This window comes from Dasypus novemcinctus, chromosome 20 (genome assembly GCF_030445035.2).
Source record: "Dasypus novemcinctus isolate mDasNov1 chromosome 20, mDasNov1.1.hap2, whole genome shotgun sequence".
In the NCBI taxonomy this organism is placed as follows: Eukaryota; Metazoa; Chordata; class Mammalia; order Cingulata; family Dasypodidae; genus Dasypus; species Dasypus novemcinctus.
Window position 1 is genome coordinate 6493623 of NC_080692.1, and position 23912 is coordinate 6517534.

Consider the following 23912-nt stretch of genomic DNA (forward strand, 5'->3'; position numbering starts at 1 on the left):
TTGTAATAGAACAAGGTTGAAAGACTTATATTACCTGACTTCAAGACTTACTATAAAGAAATCAATTACCAAAGAGTTAATTAAGACATTGTTATATTAATATAGCCTAGAAAACTGTATTATTGGGTGAATAGAAAGCCCGGAAATAGACTCACACTTAAAACAGTAAAAACTAGGGAAGCAGTAAAAACTAAGGAAGCAGTTGTGGCTCAACTGACAGTGTCCACCTACCATATGGAGGATCCAGGGTTCGATACCCAGGGCCTCCTGACCTGTGTGATAAGCTGGCCCACACACAGTGCTGCTGCATGCAAGGGGTACTGTGCCACGTAGGGGTGTCCCCCACACAAGGAGTGTACCCCGCGCAAAAAAAGCACAGCCCACCCAGGAGTGGCGCTGCACACACAGTTGACGCAGCAAGATGATGCAACAACAACAAAAAAACCAACATAGTTTCCCGGTGTCGCATGACAAGAAACCAAGTGGACACAAAAGAACATACAGCAATGGACAACAGAGAGCAGACAAAGGGGGGATGGGGAGGGGAAAGAAATAAATAAAATTTTAAAAATTAAAAAAATCAAAACAAAACAGTAAAAACAATTTCAAAAAAAGTTCCACGAATTGAACAGGAAAAGAAGTCCAATTTTTTTTTTAACAAATGCTATAACAACTGGATAGCCATAGGTTTAATAAAATGAATCTTAACATCTACCCTCAAACAATACACAAAAACTAATTTAAGATGGATCAGTTCCTAAAACATAAAAGCTAAAACTACTAACTTTCTAGAAGAAAATAAGATTAACTCTTTGTGATCTTGGGATAGGCAGATTTCATAAGCAGGACACAAAAAGCAATAACTATAAAAGAGAAAAACTGAGAAATCAGACTTCATCAAAATTAAAATCTTCTGTTCATCAAAAGACACAGTAAAAAAAATTGATATGTAAGTCACACATTAGAAGAAATATTCACAAAACATAAATCTGTGTCTCTGATAAAGGGCTTGCATCCAGAATTTAAAAAAAGCTCTTACAATTCAATAATAAAAAGATAACCTAATTAAAAGATGAACAAGTTCTGAACAGACCCTGGCACAAAGGAATAACTATTGCGGCCAATGAACTTTTAGTTCTAAGGGAAATATGAATTGAAGCTACAATGAGATACAACTATACATTCAAGAAAATGGTTAAAATTTGAAAGGCGAACTATAACCAAGTGTTGACACATCTGGAAATGTTTGAGTGGATGTGGCTGAAGTGATTGAGTGATTGCTTCCCACATGGGAGGTTCCAGGTTTGGTTCCTGGTGCCTCCTAAATAAGAAAAACAAAACAAAACAAAAAACAATGAGCAGACAACAAGCAAAAACAAAAACAAGCAGGGAGTGGATGTGGCTCAAGCAGTTGAGTGTCCACCTTCCATTCCCCATGACTCCTAAAAGAAAAAGAAATAAAAAAACAGACAATGAGCAAAAAAACAACAAGCAGACAATGCACACAAACAACGAGCAAAACAGACAAGGGAGCCATCGGGGGAGAGGGGCGGACATCAATTCAGGGGAGCCAATGTGGCTCAATGGTCTAGCACCGGCTTACCACACACGAGGTCCAGGGTTCAATCCCTGGCCCTGGTACCTCAAAAAATTAAAAAATCTACTCTCATTACCCAGCAATTTCATTTCTAGATATTTACCCAAGAAAAATAAAAATTTACGTCCAAAACAAATTTGTATAAGAATGTTCATTGCATTTGGAAATAAATTGTGGTATACTCATATAATGGATTATTACTCAGCAATGAAAAGGAACAGTAACATTGATGAATCTAAAAAACATTATGCTGAGCTTTTTTTATACAAAGATTCAGAACAGTACATACTCTATGAGTCCATTTATATGAAATACTAGTACAAATAAAATTAATCTATGGTTACAGAATTCAAAAATATAGTTGCCTTAGAGGTTGGGGATGGGGTGGGGATAAAGACAGGAACTGGCTAAGAAGTTTCATAGCTTTACGGGGTGATGAAAATGTTTTATATCTTTATAAGGATAGAGGTTATATGCGTTCATATTTTCTGTGAAAACACACTGAAATGTTTTAAGATACATGTTTTTTAAATTAAACATTCAGCAGCAGCAATCTGGCAACTTTAGTTTTTCATTTTTGCAATTAGTCAAACTCCACATTATTCTAATTTATACAAAAAGTGGTATGTTTCTAGCTGTGATCCGACTTACCTTGTTAACTTCTGGTGTGAGAATTTCTATCTTTCTTAAACGCTGAAAAGCATCATAATCAGTTTCTCCAAATAGTCTAATTGGCTCTCCTCTTTCTCTCAATCTCCTGATAACCTACAAAGTGAAAACAAATCCCCAGTAATTTAGTTTTTGAGAGGGGAAAAAATGAAATATCTCAAAACAATTTTTATATTTTACCTTAAAACGGAAACCTAGATTTAATAAATCTAATTTGCAAATACAGGTATTTCTGCATGAAATATATAATCCTTCAAATATTTTAATTTCAATTATGCTAAACAATGATATTTATGAAAGAGAAAATCAAGTATTCATTAAAAACTTCCTGACTCAGATGTATTTGTCTGACCTATGACTCTACTATTCAATTCCCTAACTTAAATTATTTCTCTTTAATACAATCCAAAAGATGTAACATCATAAAAATATGAGGAAAAAGGTTACATTTTGGTCCTCATTTTACCCTAACTATAACTGCCCTCACTCCAAAAAAAAACCAGGAGAGCAGATATAGTTCAAGTGGTTGAGCACTTGCTTCCCATGTACAAGGTCCCAGGATCAATTCCCAATACCTTCTAAAAACAAAACAAAAAACCCAGCTCTCACTGGGGAGCAAATGCAGCTCAGTGGCTGGGCACCTGCTTCCATGTAGGAGGTCCTGGGTTCAATCCCTGGTACCTCCTTTAAAAAATAAAAAAATTAGAAGTCAATAGTACTTTCTCAGACGTTAACATATTTTAGGTGGAATAAAATAAAAATAAATAAATAACCCTCTTTATTTTATTGTTATATATTTTGACCGAATATTTATTTTGAAAAATAAATGTGAAAATAAGTTGGGTTTGTTTTTTCTTTTTTTCCATGATATCGTGTTATCATCAAACCTTCAAGACCAAGACAATTTAGATGCTTTGTATGACCCTTTCAGGGTCCTTCCTTTCAGGAATGGACCAATGCATGTAAGAGAATACATAAAATATATATATATATTAAGATGGGAGGGAAAGATAATATTTACTCAGAGAAAGAAAAAATACCTGCAGTCAGCTGATAATTCAACAGCCATAATCAAGAGTCAGTATTGTAAAACTATATTAAAACCAAGAGGGATGCGGACTTGGCCCAATGGATAGGGTGTCCACCTACCACATGGGAGGTCCATGGTTCAAACCCCATGTGGAGCTGGCCCACGCGCAGTGCTGATGCGCGCAAGGAGTGCTGCGCCACACAGGGGAGTCCCCTGCGTAGGGGAGCCCCACGCACAAGGAGTGTGCCACTTCAGGAGAGCTGTTCAGCATGAAAGAAAGCGCAGCCTGCCCAAGAATGGCGCCGCACACACAGAGAGCTGACACAGCAAGAAGACGCAACAAAAAGAAACACAGATTCCCGGTGCCGCTGATAAGGATAGAAGCGGTCAGAGAAGAACACAAGGCAAATGGACACAGAGAGCAGACCACTGGGGGGGGGGACAAATAAATATTTAAATAATAAAACCAAAAACTTTATCTAGGACCATAAATAATAACATGACTAGAAACCTTGGTAGGGCTCCCACTGGATTAAAAGAAGTTCGTATAAAACAGAAATTTAGAGGTCCTCTAGCGCTATCTCCAGTCAATGCAGAGATGACCTCAAAAGCATCCTTGTCAGGTCTGACAAATGACAGGAATCATCTCCCTTCACAAAACAGCCCATTTCGTTTTTGGACAGATATGTTTTGTTTCCTCAAAATAAACTGAAATCTCTCTCCCTCAAACTTCTACCCATTTATCCTAGCTCTACTTTATGAAACCACAGAGAATATCTACTTCTTTTTCAATATTAAAGCTTATAAAATAATGTTTTTTTAAATGTCTGTAATAATTCTTCTCTTCAGGCTACACATTCTAAATTCTTTCTCCTAATTTTCACCTGACAGCTTCAAGAGTCAACCATCCTTTCCTCTGAAAGTTTTCTTTTGTTCATTGTTCCCCCAAAAATACAGTATCCAGAAATGATAAATAGGATGTGTCAGTCCGGGAGACATACCAAACACATAGCCTTTTGATCTACACTCCATACGTCTATGAATTACATGCAGACACATCAACATCAAATGATGGACTGATGAAAAAGTATACACCATACCTATACATGACATATATACACTCACAAAAATGTGTTTAATATATATGTTAATATAATATACATGTTTTACATGTATTTAATATATGTTTTACATGTTGATTCATAAATCAATAAAAAGACCAATTTCACAATAGAAAAATAGCAGTTCACTAAAGAAGACACTAATGACTGCTGAACACTTGAAAATATGTCAATCTCACTAATAATCAGAGAACTGAATTTTAAAACAAGATACCTTTTCATCTATCAGCTTGGTAAGAATTTAAAAGACAATAATACTGCTTTCAGAGTAGCAAAGGCTAAAATAAGTTAAAAACAGCTGACAATTACAGGAAAACAGCACTCTCATAAACTAATAGTGGGAATATAAATTGGTAAAGCTTCTTTACAGGACAATTGACAATATCCATCAAAAATTTTGACTAGACAAACCCTGTGACCAGAAATTCTTTCTCTAGGAAATTATCTTACTGATAAACTCATACAGATGCATCAAGGTACGTATGAGGATATTTGCTTTAGCACTGCTCGTAACTGCAAACAACTGAAAATAACCTACATATCCATTAGTAAGAGCAAATAAAGAACTACTACTAAAAGTACTAGCTAAATGTATTCAGTGCTTACCCCCAAGTGTTGTTTTGAGCAATCTTCACATATTATCCCATTTAACCATGAAAATCTCATGACATAGACGCTATTATTATCCTCACTTGTAGATAAGGCAAATCAAAGACCAGAAAGACTAGTTCACTTGCTCGAATTCACTCATTTATCATTTAAAATGTTCAGGTATATCCCAGTGTGTGTTGTGTACATGCAAGTGCCAATGTAAAACTAGTCCACACACACATATATACAATGTGTAAATATACATAGATACATATATAGATACATATATGTTTTTTGTTTTTTTTCCCAAGAGAGAAAAAGTTTTATTAGTTGTGCAACAATGGAGCATGGTGGCCTTCTGTTCTGCAGAAATCCTAATATTTTAAAACATCAGATGCTAATGAATAATTGGGGTGGAGCTAGAAACAGATTCCTTCAATAATAAACATTTTTAAATGAAAAAAATGTATAAAAACATACAAATGATCTCATTTGTATGAAAGAGAAGAAAAAGGAAAAAGACACACTTATAGATACCTGTCTGCAAAGATGTCTGTATAAGGATGTCCACCTTAGAATTATTTATAACAGGAAAATGTGGAACCAATCTAAATGACCATTAATAAAGAACTGGTTTTAAAACATTATAATACAAGCAAATGGAAAATAAATAGCCATTAAACTGATCTAGAGCTCTATATTTTAACCTGGAAAGATTTACCATTAAAGAAGGGAGAGGAAAGTAAGTTACAAAATAGTACATTATTTAATAATAATTTAGACAAATAACTTAGGTACATCTACTTAGAATATATAGTTAATTATACTCATTTAGAACATACATGTTTCTATTTAAAAGTTTAGAATATACTACAAAAAAAGATAGTTATGAAAAGCAGCAAAGATTAATGTAAAATGTAATGAAGAAAACTAACTGCACAGTATTCTTAGTTCAATAAACTATCTCAGATGGGAGTATCATATCACTTATTGAAAAGAAGTGGTGATAAATGCAAACTGTGTAGAGATTTTTCTTTTTCTCACTAAACACTCATATATAAACTTACCTCTTGCCTAGAGAGAGTCATGGGCAGCTTTTCCTCTGCCAGTTCAAGTTCTAATACTGGATTCGATGACGTCAATGGTTTCTGGTCCTCTTCTTTGGGCTGTATCTATATTAATAGCCAAAAGAAATGAAGTTCACCTTTTACTATATAATATAGTTGACAGTTACCATTCTATTGTCTTAGCAATTCATGGAAATTAAACGTGTTTTACATGTTGAAAGTTTCTTAAACGTTCTGAGGAAAGGGTTCATAATAAATGTGCATGCTTTTACAAACTCGTCAAACTCATCCATTTCAATGGCACCACAAAGAGAAAGCATGGACACAGCAGACAGCATTCTTGCTAGAAAAGAATAACATAATTATAACGGTTTCCAAAATTAAAAACTTAATAGGGCTCACTCTCCCCCTAGAATCTAAAGAGTTTTATTATAAAAAAAAAAAAATCAACTTGCTTCTCCTCTTTGAGAAAATCACTTCGCAGGTCAAGATGGCCTTTGCTCTGTTTTCAGAATGAAGAATGCAGATAAGGACTGCTTTCCAATAAAAATCCCTGATGCCCCTAGCTCCTCCTAGCCTACTTTTTGAAACATCTCATTCCAAACACACAGAAATCGCTGGTGAACATCTAGAAAAATTCCCAATGCAACCCAGAACTTGCCCACAATCCAAGCTAATAATCTTGTAGGAAAATAATGAAAAACAGCCCCTCTTTACTCACACTAGACAAGGAAAAAATGGAACTCTTACTCATATGAACCTGCAGGGGGAAAAAAATCTTTCCATACATTATCTTGAGTCTCCTGTCCAAGTCACAATTTAGGAAAATCGAGGTGAACAATTTAAAAGCCCCACTGTGTGGTCCGTAAAAAGACATTGGAACATGGTTTTCCATCTGACCACAAGACAAATCTAAAATACTAAAAATAGCAGAAAGGTCAAAAGACTGTTTTAAAAAAAAATCAACATTAACAACGAAATCCACATTCAATTAAGAAAGGCTATCTGGTCTGGTTAAAAGTAAGTATATAATTTATGATTCTACAGTTTATGGTTGTATATTGCATTACACTGAGCCATGTGAATGTGCTAGCAGAAAACTGAGGTGAAAAAGCTAACCTTAAATATATTCACAGGTCACATCAACATCAAGCCTTATAAAATGGCAAGCAGTTTCTATAAAAGAATGAAAGTAATACTACATTTTAATTACTGCAAAGAAGGAAAAATTAAAAACATCTTTAGAAAGAAAAACCTGTGCTTTCTTCTTAGGGACATAGAAACAGTATTTCCCCAAATATCTCAGGGCTAAAAGCATTTACTGTCCAGGACAGCCTAAAGCCTTAGGGAAAAGATATTTTGTCAGCTGGACAAAGCACCATCTTCACAGTAATTATTTTGCTTTGGGGCTTCCCTCTGTATAAGCAAGAAGTACTTCCATATCACTGAGTCAATCTAAACAAAGGAAAAGCTGCCTCTGTGTTAAAATATTTTCCCATCTTATCAAAAAGTTGAAAAGGTTCAAATTTAAGGATGTGGGAATGCAGATTAAACCCAGGGTAAGTGATTCTTCCAGGTCAAGTTTGAATCAGACAATGTTGAGCAAGCAAAAAATGAAAAACACCTCTTCTGAATACCTACTCAATAGTTATTTACAGAAAAGTTTATTTTAGTTTTCTAAACTGGAAGCAAAAGAAATCAATATATTTATGGAAAATAAACACAAACATTCAAGTTTTAAAACTTTTCAGAAACACAACATTTTTCTTTAACATTTGCCCTCTTCCCATATCACAAAATAAACCAAATGCAGATACATACCATTTGCATTCCTCATGCTTCTTTCTAGAAATGCTATGCCAGATAAATTAATTTTCAGAACTTTCCTCATTACATGCACAAGAGTATTTATTATTTTCTATTAATCTTTCAGGAGCAGAAAGTTGATTTCAAATTTATGCTTGGGCAAAGGATTGGCAGAATCTCTTAGACTTGGTTTTAAAATTACTAAACTAGATACAGTCTTTTTTTTTTTTTGATAGTCTTTTATTAAAATAATTTAAACATAACTTTCCCACCTCATAAACCTTCAACCCCTCCCAATAAAAACTCCAATATGTTATCCACTGGTAATTTCAAAGATAATTTCAAGTCATACTTCTAAAATATACAAGCAAAGGCTTCCAGACAACTCATTTGTTTCTAAAAAAACATTTAAAGATTACATTTTCTATTTAATAGATTAAGTAGCATTTGAGAGCCCATATTACACAAAAGCATATAAATGTTACATGGCACTATAGTTCAGGCAGAGGTACTTAAGGCCAAAAGAATTATTAACAATGTAAACATAAAATCAATGGCTTGAAATATTCAGAAGAAAGCTAATACTATTATGTTAAATGAATAAATGTTTAGAACCATTTAAAAATAGACTTTTATTGGGAGAGGTGGGGAGAGCAATGGCAGTGGAGATGAAAATGAGCAGTATCAGATCCAGGGTTAATTAAAAAAAAAAAAAATCAAGCTTTGATCTCAAGCCACTTCATGCTGTCCACAAAAAGCCAAACCATTCCAGGCCAAAAGTCATGCATGTATTTTCCTGAATTCAAGATTTAAAAAAAAAAAAAAAAAGCAAAAACAAAAACAAAAACTCATACCTCTCCAGATGGCTTCTCATTTATAGGCTAATGTATAACATTGATAAATTGAACAGAGATCAATAATATTGTCACTTTAACAACAGCTATATAAATTTAAACTCAGAAATAAACAATTTAGCATAAAAGCAGGTATTCATACCTTGTAGCCACATCTTTCAAAATATGCTTCTTCCTCTTTTTTTGCAAGTTCGCTACGCTTGAAATATTTTTTATTTTCCTATTAAAAAAAAAAAGTTAATTATATCATTGGGCAAAATTTCATACCCCACAGGAAAAAAAAATCTTAGAAACCTGAAAATATTCTTCAGTTTCAAGAACGCAGTACATTATTTTGGTTCTACAGAGATTAATTACAAAGATTCCCCCAAACATGCACTACCTCCACCCTGACTCTCAGTACTGATATGTGATAAACAATTAACATTTTTCTTACAGTACCATTTAACAGGTATGTCCAAAAGCAAAAAGAAGAAACAAATGCTCATTCTTTTACTTTCATTTCCCAATGTTTGAGTTCAAAGATACTTTCTACGAATGGATTCATTACAAACCACATAAAATGAGATGCTTTATTTTCTAACAGAAACAATCAAACAAATATTACATGTAGTCAACATCTTAAATCCCATTACCAAGAAAACTCCAAGGGCCTGCCCAAATTCTTTTTGTCCTCTGGAATATATTATTATCAATCAATTCTTAAAATAATATAGACATAGATTAGGTCTTAGAAAATCTTATTAAAAAGTTATTTGTTTAAATATGATTTGATGTTAAGGGCCAAGCTCTGAATCTACCATGGCTTATTTTTTTTAAAGTAGTTCTTTGCACATTATATATAAAAATACCCCCACTTTTATTTTTTTTTTTTATTTTTTATTTTAAAAGATTTATTTATTTAATTTCCCCCCCTCCCCTGGTTGTCTGTTCTTGGTGTCTGTTTGCTGCGTCTTGTTTCTTTGTCCGCTTCTGTTGTCGTCAGCGGCACGGGAAGTGTGGGCGGCGCCATTCCCGGGCAGGCTGCTCTTTCTTTTCACGCTGGGCGGCTTTCCTCACGGGCGCACTCCTTGCGCGTGGGGCTCTCACGCGGGGGACACCCTTGCGTGGCACGGCACTCCTTGCGCGCATCAGCACTGCGCATGGCCAGCTCCACACGGGTCAAGGAGGCCCGGGGTTTGAACCGCGGACCTCCCATATGGTAGACGGACGCCCTAACCACTGGGCCAAAGTCCGTTTCCCAATACCCCCACTTTTAAAAACTACAGCCCTATTTTGGAGTCTTGTTACTTTCTGCAACTGCCTCTTGGATGATGTTCCACTGACAACTCTGCTCAAAAAAAAGATACTGCTCTACTTTATTAGTAACTATAATAGCACCTCAATAATACTTCTACACATGTACTTAGCACCTAACAGTTCCAAAGGTATCATTTGCTCAGGGGCAATGACCATCAGTGGATGCTAACAACATTATGAGAAAACTGTTAGTAGGAAGGTAAAATGGTGCAGCTATTGCAAAAAAACAGTGATGATTCCTCAAAGTCAAGCACAGAATTACCATATGAGCCGGCAATCAAACTTCTAGGTATATACCCATAGGAAGTGAAAGTAGGGACAAACAGATACTCACACACCAATGTCAGGTGGCAATACTCACAAATGCCACAAGGTGGAAGTAAACCCAGATGTCCATTAACAGACGAATGGATAAACAAAATTTGGGATATACATACAAGGAATATTATTTGGCCATAAAAAAATGTTCTGATGCATGCTACAACATGAATGAACCTTGGAAGACAAAACGTCGAGTAAAACAGCCAGACAGAATAGGACTAATATTGTACAATCTCGCTTATAAGCAGAATATGCTAACCCATGTTCTCAGACACAAGAACATTAGGTTAGCAGGCATGGGAAATAGGGAGTTAATGTTCAGCTGATATGGGTTCCTGTTTGGGATGATAGAAAAGTTCTGGCAATGGATGATGGCGACGGAGGCCTAATTGTGAATCCATTGCCAAAGCTTTTCCATGTAGAAGTGGATTATATGGGAAATTTTAGGTTATATATAAGCTCCAGGTGGAGGGACAGGGGAGACCATAGAACTGCACAGCACCCTGATGTAAACTATGGATTATGGATAATATTATAATTATAACTAATATTGTTTGTTCAATTGTTAGCAAAGGCACCACACTAATGCAAAATGTTAGTAACAGGGAAAACCATGTGCATCAGAAGAGGTGTAAGAGGAACTCTGTACTTTCTGCATGATTCTTCTGTAAACCCAATTATGCTCTAATTTTAAAAAGAAAAACCAAGAGTCATAACAAAGAAATGCAATGAGTATGCTTTGTTTGGGTTCTGATTTGGGGGAAAAAAAAAACAGCTGTAAAAATACACCTTTTTTTTTAATCCAATTGAAGATATCTGAATGTGAGAGGAATATTTGGTGGAATTAAGGAACTATTTTTAATTTTGTTGGGTGTCACCATATTTTGGTTACATAAGAACATATCCTTATTTTCTAGAGCTACATGTCTATATTAAGACTGAAATGACATAGGGGCAGGGATTTATTTTAAAATACTATGCAACAGAAAGAAGGATGAAGTGAAGGAGAAAGAGAGGAAGAAGGGAGTGTGCCAAATGTTGTGTTTTTTTTTTTTAATATTAGGAAGGGTATACAGAAATTCATCATAAATTCTGTTTTTGTGTATCTTTAAAGCTTTCATAAAATGTTTTTTAAAAGCACTTCCATTAACTCCATAAACATTTATCTACTGTATCTACCAAACCTCCAAGCACAGCTTTACAGAGATAAAGAGGAAGACTCTACTTGGAGCAAGGAACATCAAAACTACTCGGCAAAAAAGGTGGAGGCAAATAATATAAATCCCATTTAGAGGTGAGAATACACAATCAGAGAGGTTAGGTGACACTTCTTAGTACATAAGCCTGATGGGTAACTGAGCCAGGACTAGAATGTGGACCTTAAATACTTTGTACTTATCTAGCATTCCAAGCTATAAATTCTTTATTCCCCAAATGTTATTTCAGCATCTTAAATTGTTCTTTTTGACTATTTAATATGTAATTGTTATGTTTCAGATAAATCAGCTGACAAATTATCGGTATCCTCTCAAAAAGGGCTGATAAATAGGAAGAAAGTAAAAGAGCTCTCCAGATCAGAGTCCATGGTCCAGTCTCAGGGTATCTTAAACAACCAAATCTCAATTCCATTGATTCCCCCTAACAAAACCTTAAGCAGAGAAGAGCAATTCTCAGTGTGGTCCACAGACCCCTAGAGGGCCTCAAGATGTTATGTAGCCTTTATCACTGTGCTCACATTTGCACTGAAGGTACAGTAGCAATTGTGGGGGGAAGTGGATTTGGCTCAATGGATAGAGCATCCACCTACCATATGGAGGGTCCAGGGTTCAAAAGCAGGGCCTCCTGACCTGTGTGGCAAGCTGGCCCACGTGCAGCGCTGCCGTGCGCAAGAAGTACTGTGCCATGCAGGGGCACCCCCATGTGGCGGTGCCCCACGTGCAAGGAGTGTACCCCGCAAGGAGAGTCACCAAGCATGAAAAAAGCGCAGCCTGTCCAGGAGTGGCGCCGCACACATGGAGAGCTGACACGACAAGATAACGCATGGACTTGTGGTATGTGTGCGCTCGGTTTCTCTTAAGAATGCCCATGATATGGGAAGCGGACTTGGCCCAAAGGATAGGGCATCCGCCTACCACATGGGCCTCCTTGAGTGCAGCTGGCCCATGTGCAGTGCTGATGCGCACGAGGAGTGCTCTCCCACACAGGAGTGTCCCCGCGTAGGGGAGCCCCACACACAAGGAGTGTGCCCCGTAAGGAGAACCGCCCAGCGTGAAAGAAAGTGCAGCCTGCCCAAGAATGGCGCTGCACACATGGAGAGCTGACACAAGATGACGCAACAAAAAGAAACACAGATTCCCGGTGCCACTGATAAGGATAGAAGCCGTCACAGAAGAACACACAGCGAATGGACACAGAGAGCAGACAACTGGGGGAGGGGAGATGGGGAGAGAAATAAATAAATAAATAAATAAATCTTTTAAAAAAAAGAATGCCCATGATAAAGCAGTGCAATATTACTAAATCTTGACCCTTGAGTTCATGGCCTTTTAATATTTGGTATGATGAAATGGGGCATGCACATAAAGCACTTCTGCTACATACTGATGTAGGATGCTTTGCCTCAAAAAAAAGTACTAGGGCAGGTGTTTGATTATTCAGACTTTGATATTTGGCAGGTATTTCCCCAAAAGTGAATAAAATAAGCCTGTCACTTAAAGGAAAGCAATTGTAGTATTTGCTTCTTGTGATATCATTTCAGCTTTCAAGCAAAAATTGACTTATGGAGGACAGAGGATGTGGCTCCAGCAGCTGAGCACCTGCTTCCCACAGGGGAGGCCACAGATTAGGGTCCCAGTACCTCCTCAAAACAAAACAAAAGAGGGAAACGGACTTTGGCCCAGTGGTTAGGGCATCCGTCTACCACATGGGAGGTCCGCGGTTCAAGCCCCGGGCCTCCTTGACCCGTGTGGAGCTGGCCCATGTGCAGTGCTGATGCGCTCAAGGAGTGCCCTGCTACACAGGGGTGTCCCCCGCGTAGGGGAGCCCCACGCACAAGGAGTGCACCCATAAAGAGAGCCGCCCAGCGCGAAGGAGGGAGCAGCCTGCCGAGGAATGGCACCGCCCACACTTCCCGTGCCGCTGACGACAACAGAAGCGGACAAAGAAACAAGACGCAGCAAAAAGACACAGAAAACAGAAAACCGGGGGAGGGGAATTAAATAAATTAATTAATTAATCTTTAAAAAGAAAAAGAAAGAAACAATAACAAAAGCTAGACTTAGAGAAAACTTCTATCTACTACTACCATGAACCTGACAGTTTCCAATATTTAAAGACTTTTCTAATAAAATCGATGGTGATATTAACAAATTCAATTTTTTGATAATGCATAATGAACATATTAACATTAGGAAAATCTGCATAACTCAGCAAACCATGATACAAAATAGTACATACACAAAAGGTGTACTCAAAGTGCAAAAAAAGATCCATGGATTTTAATGTACAAGAAAGTTCAATGACATGGTTTCAGAATCCAGATTATAACTAATCTTTAAGAAACTTACAACTTGCCCAGTTTTGGAGTGCTATCAAAAACAGCATAGACAATTGCCTGAAAAGACTATTAAAATGCTACTCCTTTTTCCAACAACATATCTGTGTGAGGATGAAGTTTCTTTTTTTATTTGACCAAAAACAATATATGACAACAGACTGAATGAAGAAGCAGACAGGATAATACAATTGTCTTTTTTTTTTTAAGATTTATTTATTTATTTCTCTCCCCTTCTCAACTCCCCAGTTGTCTGCTCTCTGTCCATTTGCTGTGTGTTCTTCTATGTCCACATGTATTCTTGTCAGCGGCACCCAGAATCTGTGTCGTTTAGTTGCGTCATATTGCTGCGTCAGTTTACCATGTGTGCGGTACCATTCCTGGGCAGGCTGCACTTTTTTCGTGTGGGGCGGCTCTCCTTACAGGGCGCACTCCTTGCACATGGGGCTCCCCTAAGCGGGGGATACCCCAGCGCGGCATGGCACTCCTTGCGCACATCAGCACTGCGCGTGGACCAGCTCATCACACGGGTCAGGAGGCCCTGGGTTTGAACCTTAGACCTCCCATGTGGTAGGCGGATGGATGTCCTATCCGTTGGGCCAAATCCGCTTCCCTACAATTGTCTTCTAATATACCAGAGTAAAGAAATTTGTAAAAATACAAAATGCGACTCTTTTTCCTAAATTCCTTTTGTTTAGAAAATAGTTTTTTTGTAAAATTGCATTATTTATGTTAACATGATGAGTTTATTGTTGTATTTCTTCATGGATTATAAATAAATATTTTAAATGTTTTAATTTCTAATACAGAAATTATCAGTAAATATATCTTACAAATACAAAAGCTCTTTGGAGCCTGTTTACGAGCCATACTACCAGGAGAATCCACCTGCTGGCGTTCTTTATGCCTGCACTCAGTGAGCGAGGCAAAGGTGGAGAAAAGTCCTTGGGCATCAACACCACCCACAGATCCCGATGTGTTTATCCACTCAGTTCTCTCTCCTACTGTATATACTGCCCATTACACAGGCTCCATTCTCTAAACCTGTAAACCCTTCAATTCTCCCCTCATTTTCAGCAAATGACTAAGCCACCTACTTTACAGAGAAAAAAGAAGCCATGAGTCAAAAGTCCCAAATTCTTCCCAATACCAATTCTTTCTCCATTTTTAACAGAGGAAGAGGCGAGAAGCAGATGTAGCTCAGTGGCTGAGCACCTGCTTCCCATGTACCAGGTCCTAGGTTCAATCCCTAGTATCAACTTAAAACAACAACAACAACAAAGGATGAGGAAAACCTCTTTCTCATAATCTGTAACAAATGTAAAAAAAGAATTATCTGATTAGAATTTTAAAGCAGCCATCATTAAAGTGCTTCAACAAGCAATTATGGTCATGTGTGAAACAAATGAAATAATTGAAATATCTCAGTAAATAAACAGAAGCTACAAAAAAGAACTAAATAAAATTTTAGAACTTAGAAATACAATAGCAGAAATAAAATACCTAATGGATAGGCTCAAGAGCAGAATAAAAAAGATAAAGGAAAGAATCAGTAAGTTTGAAGATAGAATAGAAATCACTGAATCTAAACAACAGAAAGAAATAAATGGAATTATCACCATTAATGTTATCCAAAAACAAGGAGAGGAAAGAGAGTAAGGATAAAAAATCATTCAAAGAAACAATAACTTCATCCCATATACCAAAAATTAACTCAAAATGATCAAAGGCCTAAACACAAGAGCTATACCCATAAAACTCTTAGAGATAACATAGGGGGAAATCTTCATGACTTGGGATTTCGCAATGGATTCTTAGATACAACACCAAAACACTAGTAACAAAAGAATGAATAGATTAATGGGACTTCATCAAAACTTAAATCTTTCTGCTTCAAAGGATATTATCAAGAAAGGGAAAAGACAACTTCCAGAATGGGAGAAAATAGTTGCAAACCGTATATATGATAAGGCCTCTATACCTAGAATATATAAAGAACTTTTACAATGCAACAAGAAAAAGACAACCTAATTTTAAAATGGGCAAAGGACTTGAACAGACATATTTCCAAAGAGGAAATGGCCTATATAATCTAACAATTTCATTCCTACACATTACTAAGAGAAATGAAAATCTGTAAGATTTGTACAAGAAGGTTCACAGCAGTTTTATTCATAAAAGCCAAATCCTGGGAATAGCCCAGGTGTTCATTACCAGGAGAGTGGAAAACAAACCGGGTATATTTTTACAATAGAATACTACTCAGCAATAAAAAGGAATGAATGAACAACTGATATGTAAAGACAACACAAATAAAACTCAAAAGCATGTTGAGGTGGAGCGAGTGCAGCTCCTCAGTGGATGAGCACATGCTTTGCATGTATGAGGTCCCAGGTTCAATCCCCTCTACTTTCTTTTAAAAAAAAGCATGTTAAGAAAATGAAGCTGGACAGAAAGGACACATAATGTATGATTCTGTCTATACCCTTGTAGAACAGGCTAAACTAATCTCTGGTGGAAAGAAATCACAAGAGCAGGTGCTTCTGGGGGCAACAAGGACAGGGATTGACAGGGAAGGTGAGCTGAGAGTAATATTCCATACCTTGATACAGGCTGGGTTACACAGGTATCTGCATTTGTCAAAACTCACTGAATGATACACTTATGATTTATGCATTTGTTTGTATGAAAAAGTATAAACAAAGTCCACTTTTGTTTATGATATGCAATGTTAAATGGCTTAGGAACAAAGTAAACCGCTATCTGCAATTTAGTTTTAAGTGCATAAAAAAAAGATGGATTGATGGATAGAATACCAGATAGATGCATAGCTATATGATAAAACAATTAGAGTAAAATGTTAATTACAGATTTAATTGTAGAACTTAGGTGGCAGGAGTTACTGTACAATTTTTTCAACTATTCTGTATGTTTGAAAATTTTCATTGTATAAAGTTGAGAAAAAACTTTGCAGATGTCAAAATATGGTCTTGATATGTCAACAAATTCCCTAAAGATTGCTTTTTCACCAAGCTTAAAAAACTTTCACAGGCTCCTCAATGACGACTAAGAGAGGAGTTGGAGAGGACTATAGAAAATTGTTCCAAGAAACGGGATGCACAAGTGTGAAAGTTCCAAGTAAAGGGATGGATAAGCTCAAAGAACTGAAAAAATGAAAATGGCTCGGTCTAGCTCAAACAGAGCACTAGGGGGCAACAGACACAGATACTGGGGGTTACCAGGATAGAAATTAGTGTTCTTAACCTTACTTACAGACATAAATGGTAAACTTTACTTAAAATTTCAAGGAGTTGATGAATATACTGAAGTCCACCCAAAGGTTCCATCAAGTACTTGTGATATAGATGACTGAAGTCTAGAAGTGAATATGGAATTTATAAAAGAGAAAATGTTTAGTGTCAACAGAAAATGGCCTAGGCCCGAACTTTAAAGAAAACCAGGGCTTAAGGGAGAGGAAAAAGGGAAGAGAAGCCTATAAGTGAGACAAAGAGTGAGCAGGCTGAGAAACAAAAAAGGAAAACGTGAGGCAGCGGTGTAGGAAATGCCAAGGGACGAGTGAAGACAGTGGGGCCAGTCAAAAAAACGTGGAGCTGGGGGCGTCCCTAGGGAGAGCAGGTTCAGTACAATAAAGGGGCAGAAGTCAGACTGCAGCAGGGGAAGGAGTAAGGATGAGAATTTATTTTAAGAAACTTCACTGTAGAGAAAGAGAACAGTTCCTGAAAACTACCATTTTAAAGACAGGAGACGCCTTGTCTTCCAGTGCGGATGGGGATAAGTCTGTAGAGAAACTGAAGGTACAGGAAGTAAAAGGATGCATGATACCAAGGTTCCTGATAATGCCAGTGAAGATGAACTGATCCAACATATAAGTGGAAGGTGTGACCCAAGAGACAACGGACACCTTACCCTTTTCATCAGGGAAAAAGTTTGACGAGTTTCTTGCCTGCTGGCTTCTATATTCTCTGTAAAGGGGAATGTAAATTCCTTGAAGGCAAGGATCAAGCAAGATTTCTTTTTTTTTTTTTTAATCATCTGTGGCACAGCATAGAAATCTTGCATACAGGAAACTTCAACAAATACTAGGGGGAAAAAGAAAGCTAAAATTCTCTACGAAGCCCCCCTCATAATTACAACTGGTAAAATTGCTCACAACTCCCTGTTAAGTTTCTCAAGCAGTTCTGGAGCTCATCAGTGAGGCTTTATGTTAAGTGAAGGCTCACCAATACCAGGGTTCCAAAGCACTGGTATTCTAACAATGCAGAATCGATAGGAACCGCAGCGTAAGTACACTTTGCAGAGCACTTGAGGACAGTGGATAGAAGGATATTTTTTTTGTTGTTGTTCTCTTTTTCTTTTCTTTTCTTTTATTTTTTTAATTGACTTTGTAATAATATTACATTAAAAATATATATGTGAGGTCCCATTCAACCCCACCCCCCCACCCCCCCTCTCCCCCCCCAACAACACTCGTTCCCATCATCATGACACATCCATTGGATTTGGTAAGTACATCTTTGGGCACCTCTGCACCTCATAGACAATGGTCCACATCATGGCCCATACTCTCCTCCATTCCATCCAGTGGGCCCTGTGAGGATCCACGATGTCCGGTGATCACCCCCGAGGCGCCATCCAGGGCAGCTCCACGTCCCAAATACGCCCCCACCTCTCATCTCTTCCTGCCCTTCCCCATACCCATCGTCCACCATGTCCACTTTTCCCAATCCAATGCCACCTCTTCTATGTGGACATTGGATTGGTTGTGTCCATTGCACCTCTATGTCAAGAGGAGGCTCAGATTCCACATGGATGCTGGCTGCCATCCTCCCATTTTCAGTTGTAATCACTCTAGGCTCCATGGTGTGGTGATTGTCCTTCTTCAACTCCATCTTAGCTGAGTGTGGTAAGTCCAATAAATCAGATTGTAGGTGCTGGAGTCTGTTGAGGCTTTAGTAGCTTCTCCAGTCTAACATGGGAGCACTTCAAACTGGTATTCACTCTTTCAACTACTGCAGACGAATGATAAAAAGCGGGACACCAGTTGAAACGGAACAGCAACACCACATAGACGAGTGTGTTTCAGAGGGTAATGAAAATGCTTTACTGATACTCGACCAGCATTTTTAAAAAACAAAACAGAACAGACTAAAACAGAACAAAACATTTGACAGAATCACATGTACTTAAAGAACTGTTTCATGACATTTTATACACACATATAAAAAAAGTATATATATATATATATATAAAATGTGTGTGTATATAGATCTCAAATCCAAATATAAAAACGCAGTTCTTACTGTAGATGGGGTAATGAAAAAAAGTTTGAAAGTTACTTTGATACAGATACCAGGAAGCAAAAAAATAAAAGCTATAAAATCAACTGGTTCTATGTAAAATTACATCACTGCAAATAAAAGTGTGTCTTCTCATGCATGCAACATGAAAAGATGTCTAGTCATACACAGTTGTCTTACACCAGGGATTGGGAGACTTGAGATCTATCCTGGCTGGCCAAAGGACCATGAGAAAATCATGTAACTTTCTAAGCCTCAATATTGTCATCCATGAAAACAGCACAGTAACACTTGTCCCATGCACCAATCAAAGTTGTTGGGAAGCTCAAATGAGACAGCACAATCCAGTGCTAAAAACACACAAAGCTCATACATTACTCTGATTTTCAAATGTTTTCAGTCTTAGCCTAGACCTATCAAAAGCACTTTTACTTCCAGGAGCAGGTGTAGCTCAGAGGTTGTGCACATGCTTCACATGTACTAAGTTCCAGGTTCAGTGCCCAGTACCTCCTTTAAAAAATAAATAAATAAAAAAAGGTATTTCTATGTTCATAAGGTGAGTATATAAATAAGGCTTTTCTATCTGTACTGGTTGAGAGAGAAGGTTTTGAGGTAGGACAGACTGGGGTTCAAATCTGAGTTTTATCTCGTGCCAGCTGTGTGATTCTGTAAGTCAAGTAGCTTCGCTGAGCCTTAGTTTTCCCATCTGTAAACAGGAATAACGGTACCTCTAAGAGATTGTTGTACAAATGAAATGAGATATTAGATTTGAAGCATTTCACATAATGACTAGAAACTATGAATATCAGCATTCTAATCTCCATTGCACGTACACCATTGTTGGTCTAAACTACTCTACAACTGGCAAAATCAATCTTATCTTCATTCCCAGATTGAGTCCTTAAACCAACTGCTAAATAAAACCATGAACATACACCAGGAAAAACGTACATATGCTTTAAACATTTTAACTATGAAGAAACAAAGTCATTTTCAAAAACTGAGCTTTTTTAAAGAGTGTTCCATTTCCACGCAAATGTGCACACTGTCGTCCCTGAGGGGTGACCTGCGTACTTCACGACCCAATTTTCCCTCTAAAACCTCCTCCCTTAGCTTGACTTCAAATATTCATTCCACAACCTAGACTGGTCTTTTCAAATGCTCCCAAATCACTCATCAAAAGAAAAAGCTCCCTGAGGCAGAGGTAAAAATACTGAATTACCGATTTAGGCATGCTTCTTCCCCGTTGCCTGCTAGTAACATTCTCTGTAACCAGCTCCACTTTTCTAATTGTTTTAAAAGTTTCAATGAACTAACTTACAGTCCGCATAAACACAATACATGCAACGATTTACCTGAAGGGCTTCTGGGGTCCTGGAGACCCTGTGAGATCGAAACTATTTTCACACTAAGATGTTATTTGCCTGTTGTCTGATGGGAAAAGCAACAGTAAGTCTCCTGGCACCTTAGCAACAATCAAGGCAGTGGCAAAAACAAAAACAAAAACAAAACCTGTACCAGTAGCCATTGCATTCTTTGCTGCTAAGCACTCACAATAATGGGAGGGGTATGGCCAGTTTCACCTAACAATATCCATGATGAAGCAGTAAAATTATTAATTTTATCAAGATTCCATCCTTGACTATAGACCTTAATATCCTGGGTGATGAAAAAGGAAATATGCATAAGCACTTTTCCTTTATATAACAAAGTATATTTTTCTGACCGAAAACACTGCTGTGGTAGGTTTCCAAACTAAACTAGCTGCTTTTTTCCATGGGACGCTATTTTTACTTTAAAGACTATCTAACAAACTCTGGTTATTCAGACTTGTGCATCTGGCAGATAATTTTTCAAAAATGAACCAGGTATGCCTGTCGCTTTAGAGAAACAACACTTTCTGTTGCCTGTGATAAAATTTCAGTTTTTAAGAAAAAATTTAAATTGTGGAAAACTTATACCTACCACCACGAGCTTGAGGGTGTCTCTTAAAGACCTTCCTCCTTAGGTCACTGATATTATTAAACTATGTGCTTTTAAAAAATATATCGCATAATAAAATGTGCCCACATCTGGAAGATCCGCATAACTCAAATGAATCAGTATTTTCCAAATGACCAAGGAGTTTATGTATTTTTCTTAACTTCTCAGATTCAATTTCTATACAGTAAATATCAACAGATAAAACATAAACAAAAGCTTTCGGGGATCCTCAATTTTCAAGAAGGTAAAGAGATCTCGAGACCAAACGCTTTGCAAACCGGTAATTTTCGTTATTGCTATGAACTAAAATAATGGAGATCAATTTAGGAAGTCCCTAAATCACAATTCCTTTCCTCCATAACATTCCGAGCCTTCACATCGGTGACGAGCTTCCTATATGGTGGAGCCAATCTAGCAGGTGACAGCTTAAAAGTAGGAACGAGAAAACTCCTCTCGAGCTTGCCCTCCCAAAACTTGCAGTTAGCTAAAGCACTGTAAAAACTCTGGGTCTGTGCGTACAGGGAAGAGGAAGTGGAAAGAGGGACTATTAAGAACGTTGGGTTTCACTAATAGGAAGGAATAAGACGTTCAAGAGGAGTCATGGGATTCCTTTTTCCTACGTTCCAGCTGAGCACAGACTCTTAGAAGGAACGACAGACATGAACGACCAGAATGATCTGGGCACATCCGGAATCAGAAGAACACGGACAAATGGGAATGGGGTCGCGCGAAGGGAATAAATGCCAATTACGAGGAAAACTGACAAAAACGTTGGGTTTTCCTGACATTCCCACCCTCCAACCTACGGCTCCCAAGTAAGGAGTCGGGATGGACCGAGGACCGCTCCGGGAACGTGGCGGGGCTCCCTCGGCCGCCGTGGCCCGAGGCCTTCCAGTACAATCCCACCCACTCCCTCAGGCCCCCTACCCCGACTGCCTCCCCCAAGGCCAGGCCCATCCTCACCGCCAGCAGGTTCCTGTCCTCCACCAGGCGCCGCTTCCGGAGGATCTCCGATTTCAGGACGTCCATGTCACCGCTCCCTTCCCCACTCTGCGGATCGACTTGAGGCGAACGCGCCCCCAAACACCCCACCAACAATCGAGGACAACAATCAATACGATCGCTTCCGGCGGAAGCCAGGGTGAGCGAGAGCTCGAGCCAGAGCGCCCCCGGGCTCCTGGTGCTGGCCGAGCCGCTGCGCGTTGCCTCCCCCTAGCGGCGCCCTCCGGCAGTGCCTGAGGTTCCCACTGGAAGTTGTACAAAAATGAACGATTGTAAACTCAGTCTTTTGAGTCTTTTTGTGGTTGAGATGACGCTTTAAAAAATTATTTTGGTAACATCTATAACATAAAATTTACCATTTAACCATTTTTAAGTGTCCAGTTCAGTGGCATGAATTATATTCCCAATGTTGTGCTACCATCACCACCACCCATTACCAAAACTTGGACTTGATCCCAAACAGAAACTCTGCACCCATTAAACAATACCATATTCCTCCAGCTCCCAGCCCCTGGAACCTCTACACTACTTTATTTCTCTATGAATTTGTCTATTCGAGGTATTTCATGTATGTGGAATCATACAATTATTTGTCCTTTTGCGTCTGGCTTGTTTCACTTGACATGCTGTACTTTTTCATAATAGACAGTTGTACCTGCTTGACTTGGCTTGGGTTCAAAAGCCTCCTTGTGTCACACCGCCATTAGGTGAACTCAGTCAGGATCCTTACTTACTATACCAGAGATTCGCGTAACAGGATTCCTGACATTCCTTGCTTGACAAAATTAATTATGTATTAAAGCGTGAGTAAAACGTGTAATAAAACTAGCTCCTAAATAGATTAGAGGGAATTGTTCTTTGCTAACCTCTCCAAATTTTCTGAAAGTGAAAACAAGCACCTGGGTTTAATCCGTTTTCGGAAGTAAATTTGTGTTTACCCCATCAGTTCTAGATTGCTTGCCCATCTTGGTGATAATTGGATATTTACCTCAAGCTAATTCTTTGTTCATGTGCTCAGCAATCAAGACATTCAATGACAGAATTGGAGAAAATGTCATCCGAAAAAATTTTTTTAATCCAACCCTGGAAGAAAAATTAAAGGAGAAAAAGTATACCAGAAACTTAAGAAAGTAAAACCCTAAAAAGTGTTTGCAGAAAAGCCAGAAATAGCAGCTATGTACAGTAGAGGAAACAGAGAGAGACTGAGAGGTCAGGAATTTTCTTGTTTGTTTGGTTTTATTGGTTTATTATTATTAATATTATTGAAATAATTAAAATGCTCTAATAATGATTGAAGTGATGAATGCTCAACTATGCGTTCAGACTAAATAACATTGATTGTACACTTTGGATGAATTCTATGTTTTATTAATATGTATCAAAAAATTGATTTGTTTTTAAAAAGTACTTGCAATACATTTATTTTTGGTTCTATGTCATTGAAGCTTTTCAGAAATCCTCATTAAATCATAATACAACAAAATTGGACATGTTAGTTTTCCCACTCAGAACAACAACCAAAAAAATCAATCAGTTCAAATGATCATTAGTAAGATAGTTTATCAAAATAAAAGATGAGAATTGTTCATTTCAATTTAGGAAGCTTTCTAAAATATATGACTTTGCCAGAAATGAGTAAACATAGGAAGTTAATTCCCTGTATGACCTAAGATGCTTTGCCAATTTTTAGGGCTTTTGAAA

General features: G+C 37.7%; 1 protein-coding gene across 2 annotated transcripts in view; it reads right to left on the reverse strand.

Annotated features, from left to right (window-relative positions):
• The window catches only part of PRPF18 (pre-mRNA processing factor 18), a 56680-nt gene extending 34322 nt beyond the window's left edge, over window positions 1-22358 (reverse strand). Inside the window, exons 1-5 of one of the 2 annotated variants that reach the window (XM_004451688.5) lie at window positions 22173-22358; window positions 8878-8955; window positions 8736-8762; window positions 6076-6180; window positions 2249-2362 (exon numbers count right to left, since the gene is read on the reverse strand). In XM_004451688.5, the coding sequence (XP_004451745.1) occupies window positions 2249-2362; window positions 6076-6180; window positions 8736-8762; window positions 8878-8955; window positions 22173-22238 (390 nt within the window). In that variant the 5' untranslated portion in view covers window positions 22239-22358. The remainder of the gene's footprint in view (window positions 1-2248; window positions 2363-6075; window positions 6181-8735; window positions 8763-8877; window positions 8956-22172) is intronic. The other variant, XM_004451689.4, reaches the window with a different exon arrangement.
• Window positions 22359-23912: the final 1554 nt, after the last annotated feature.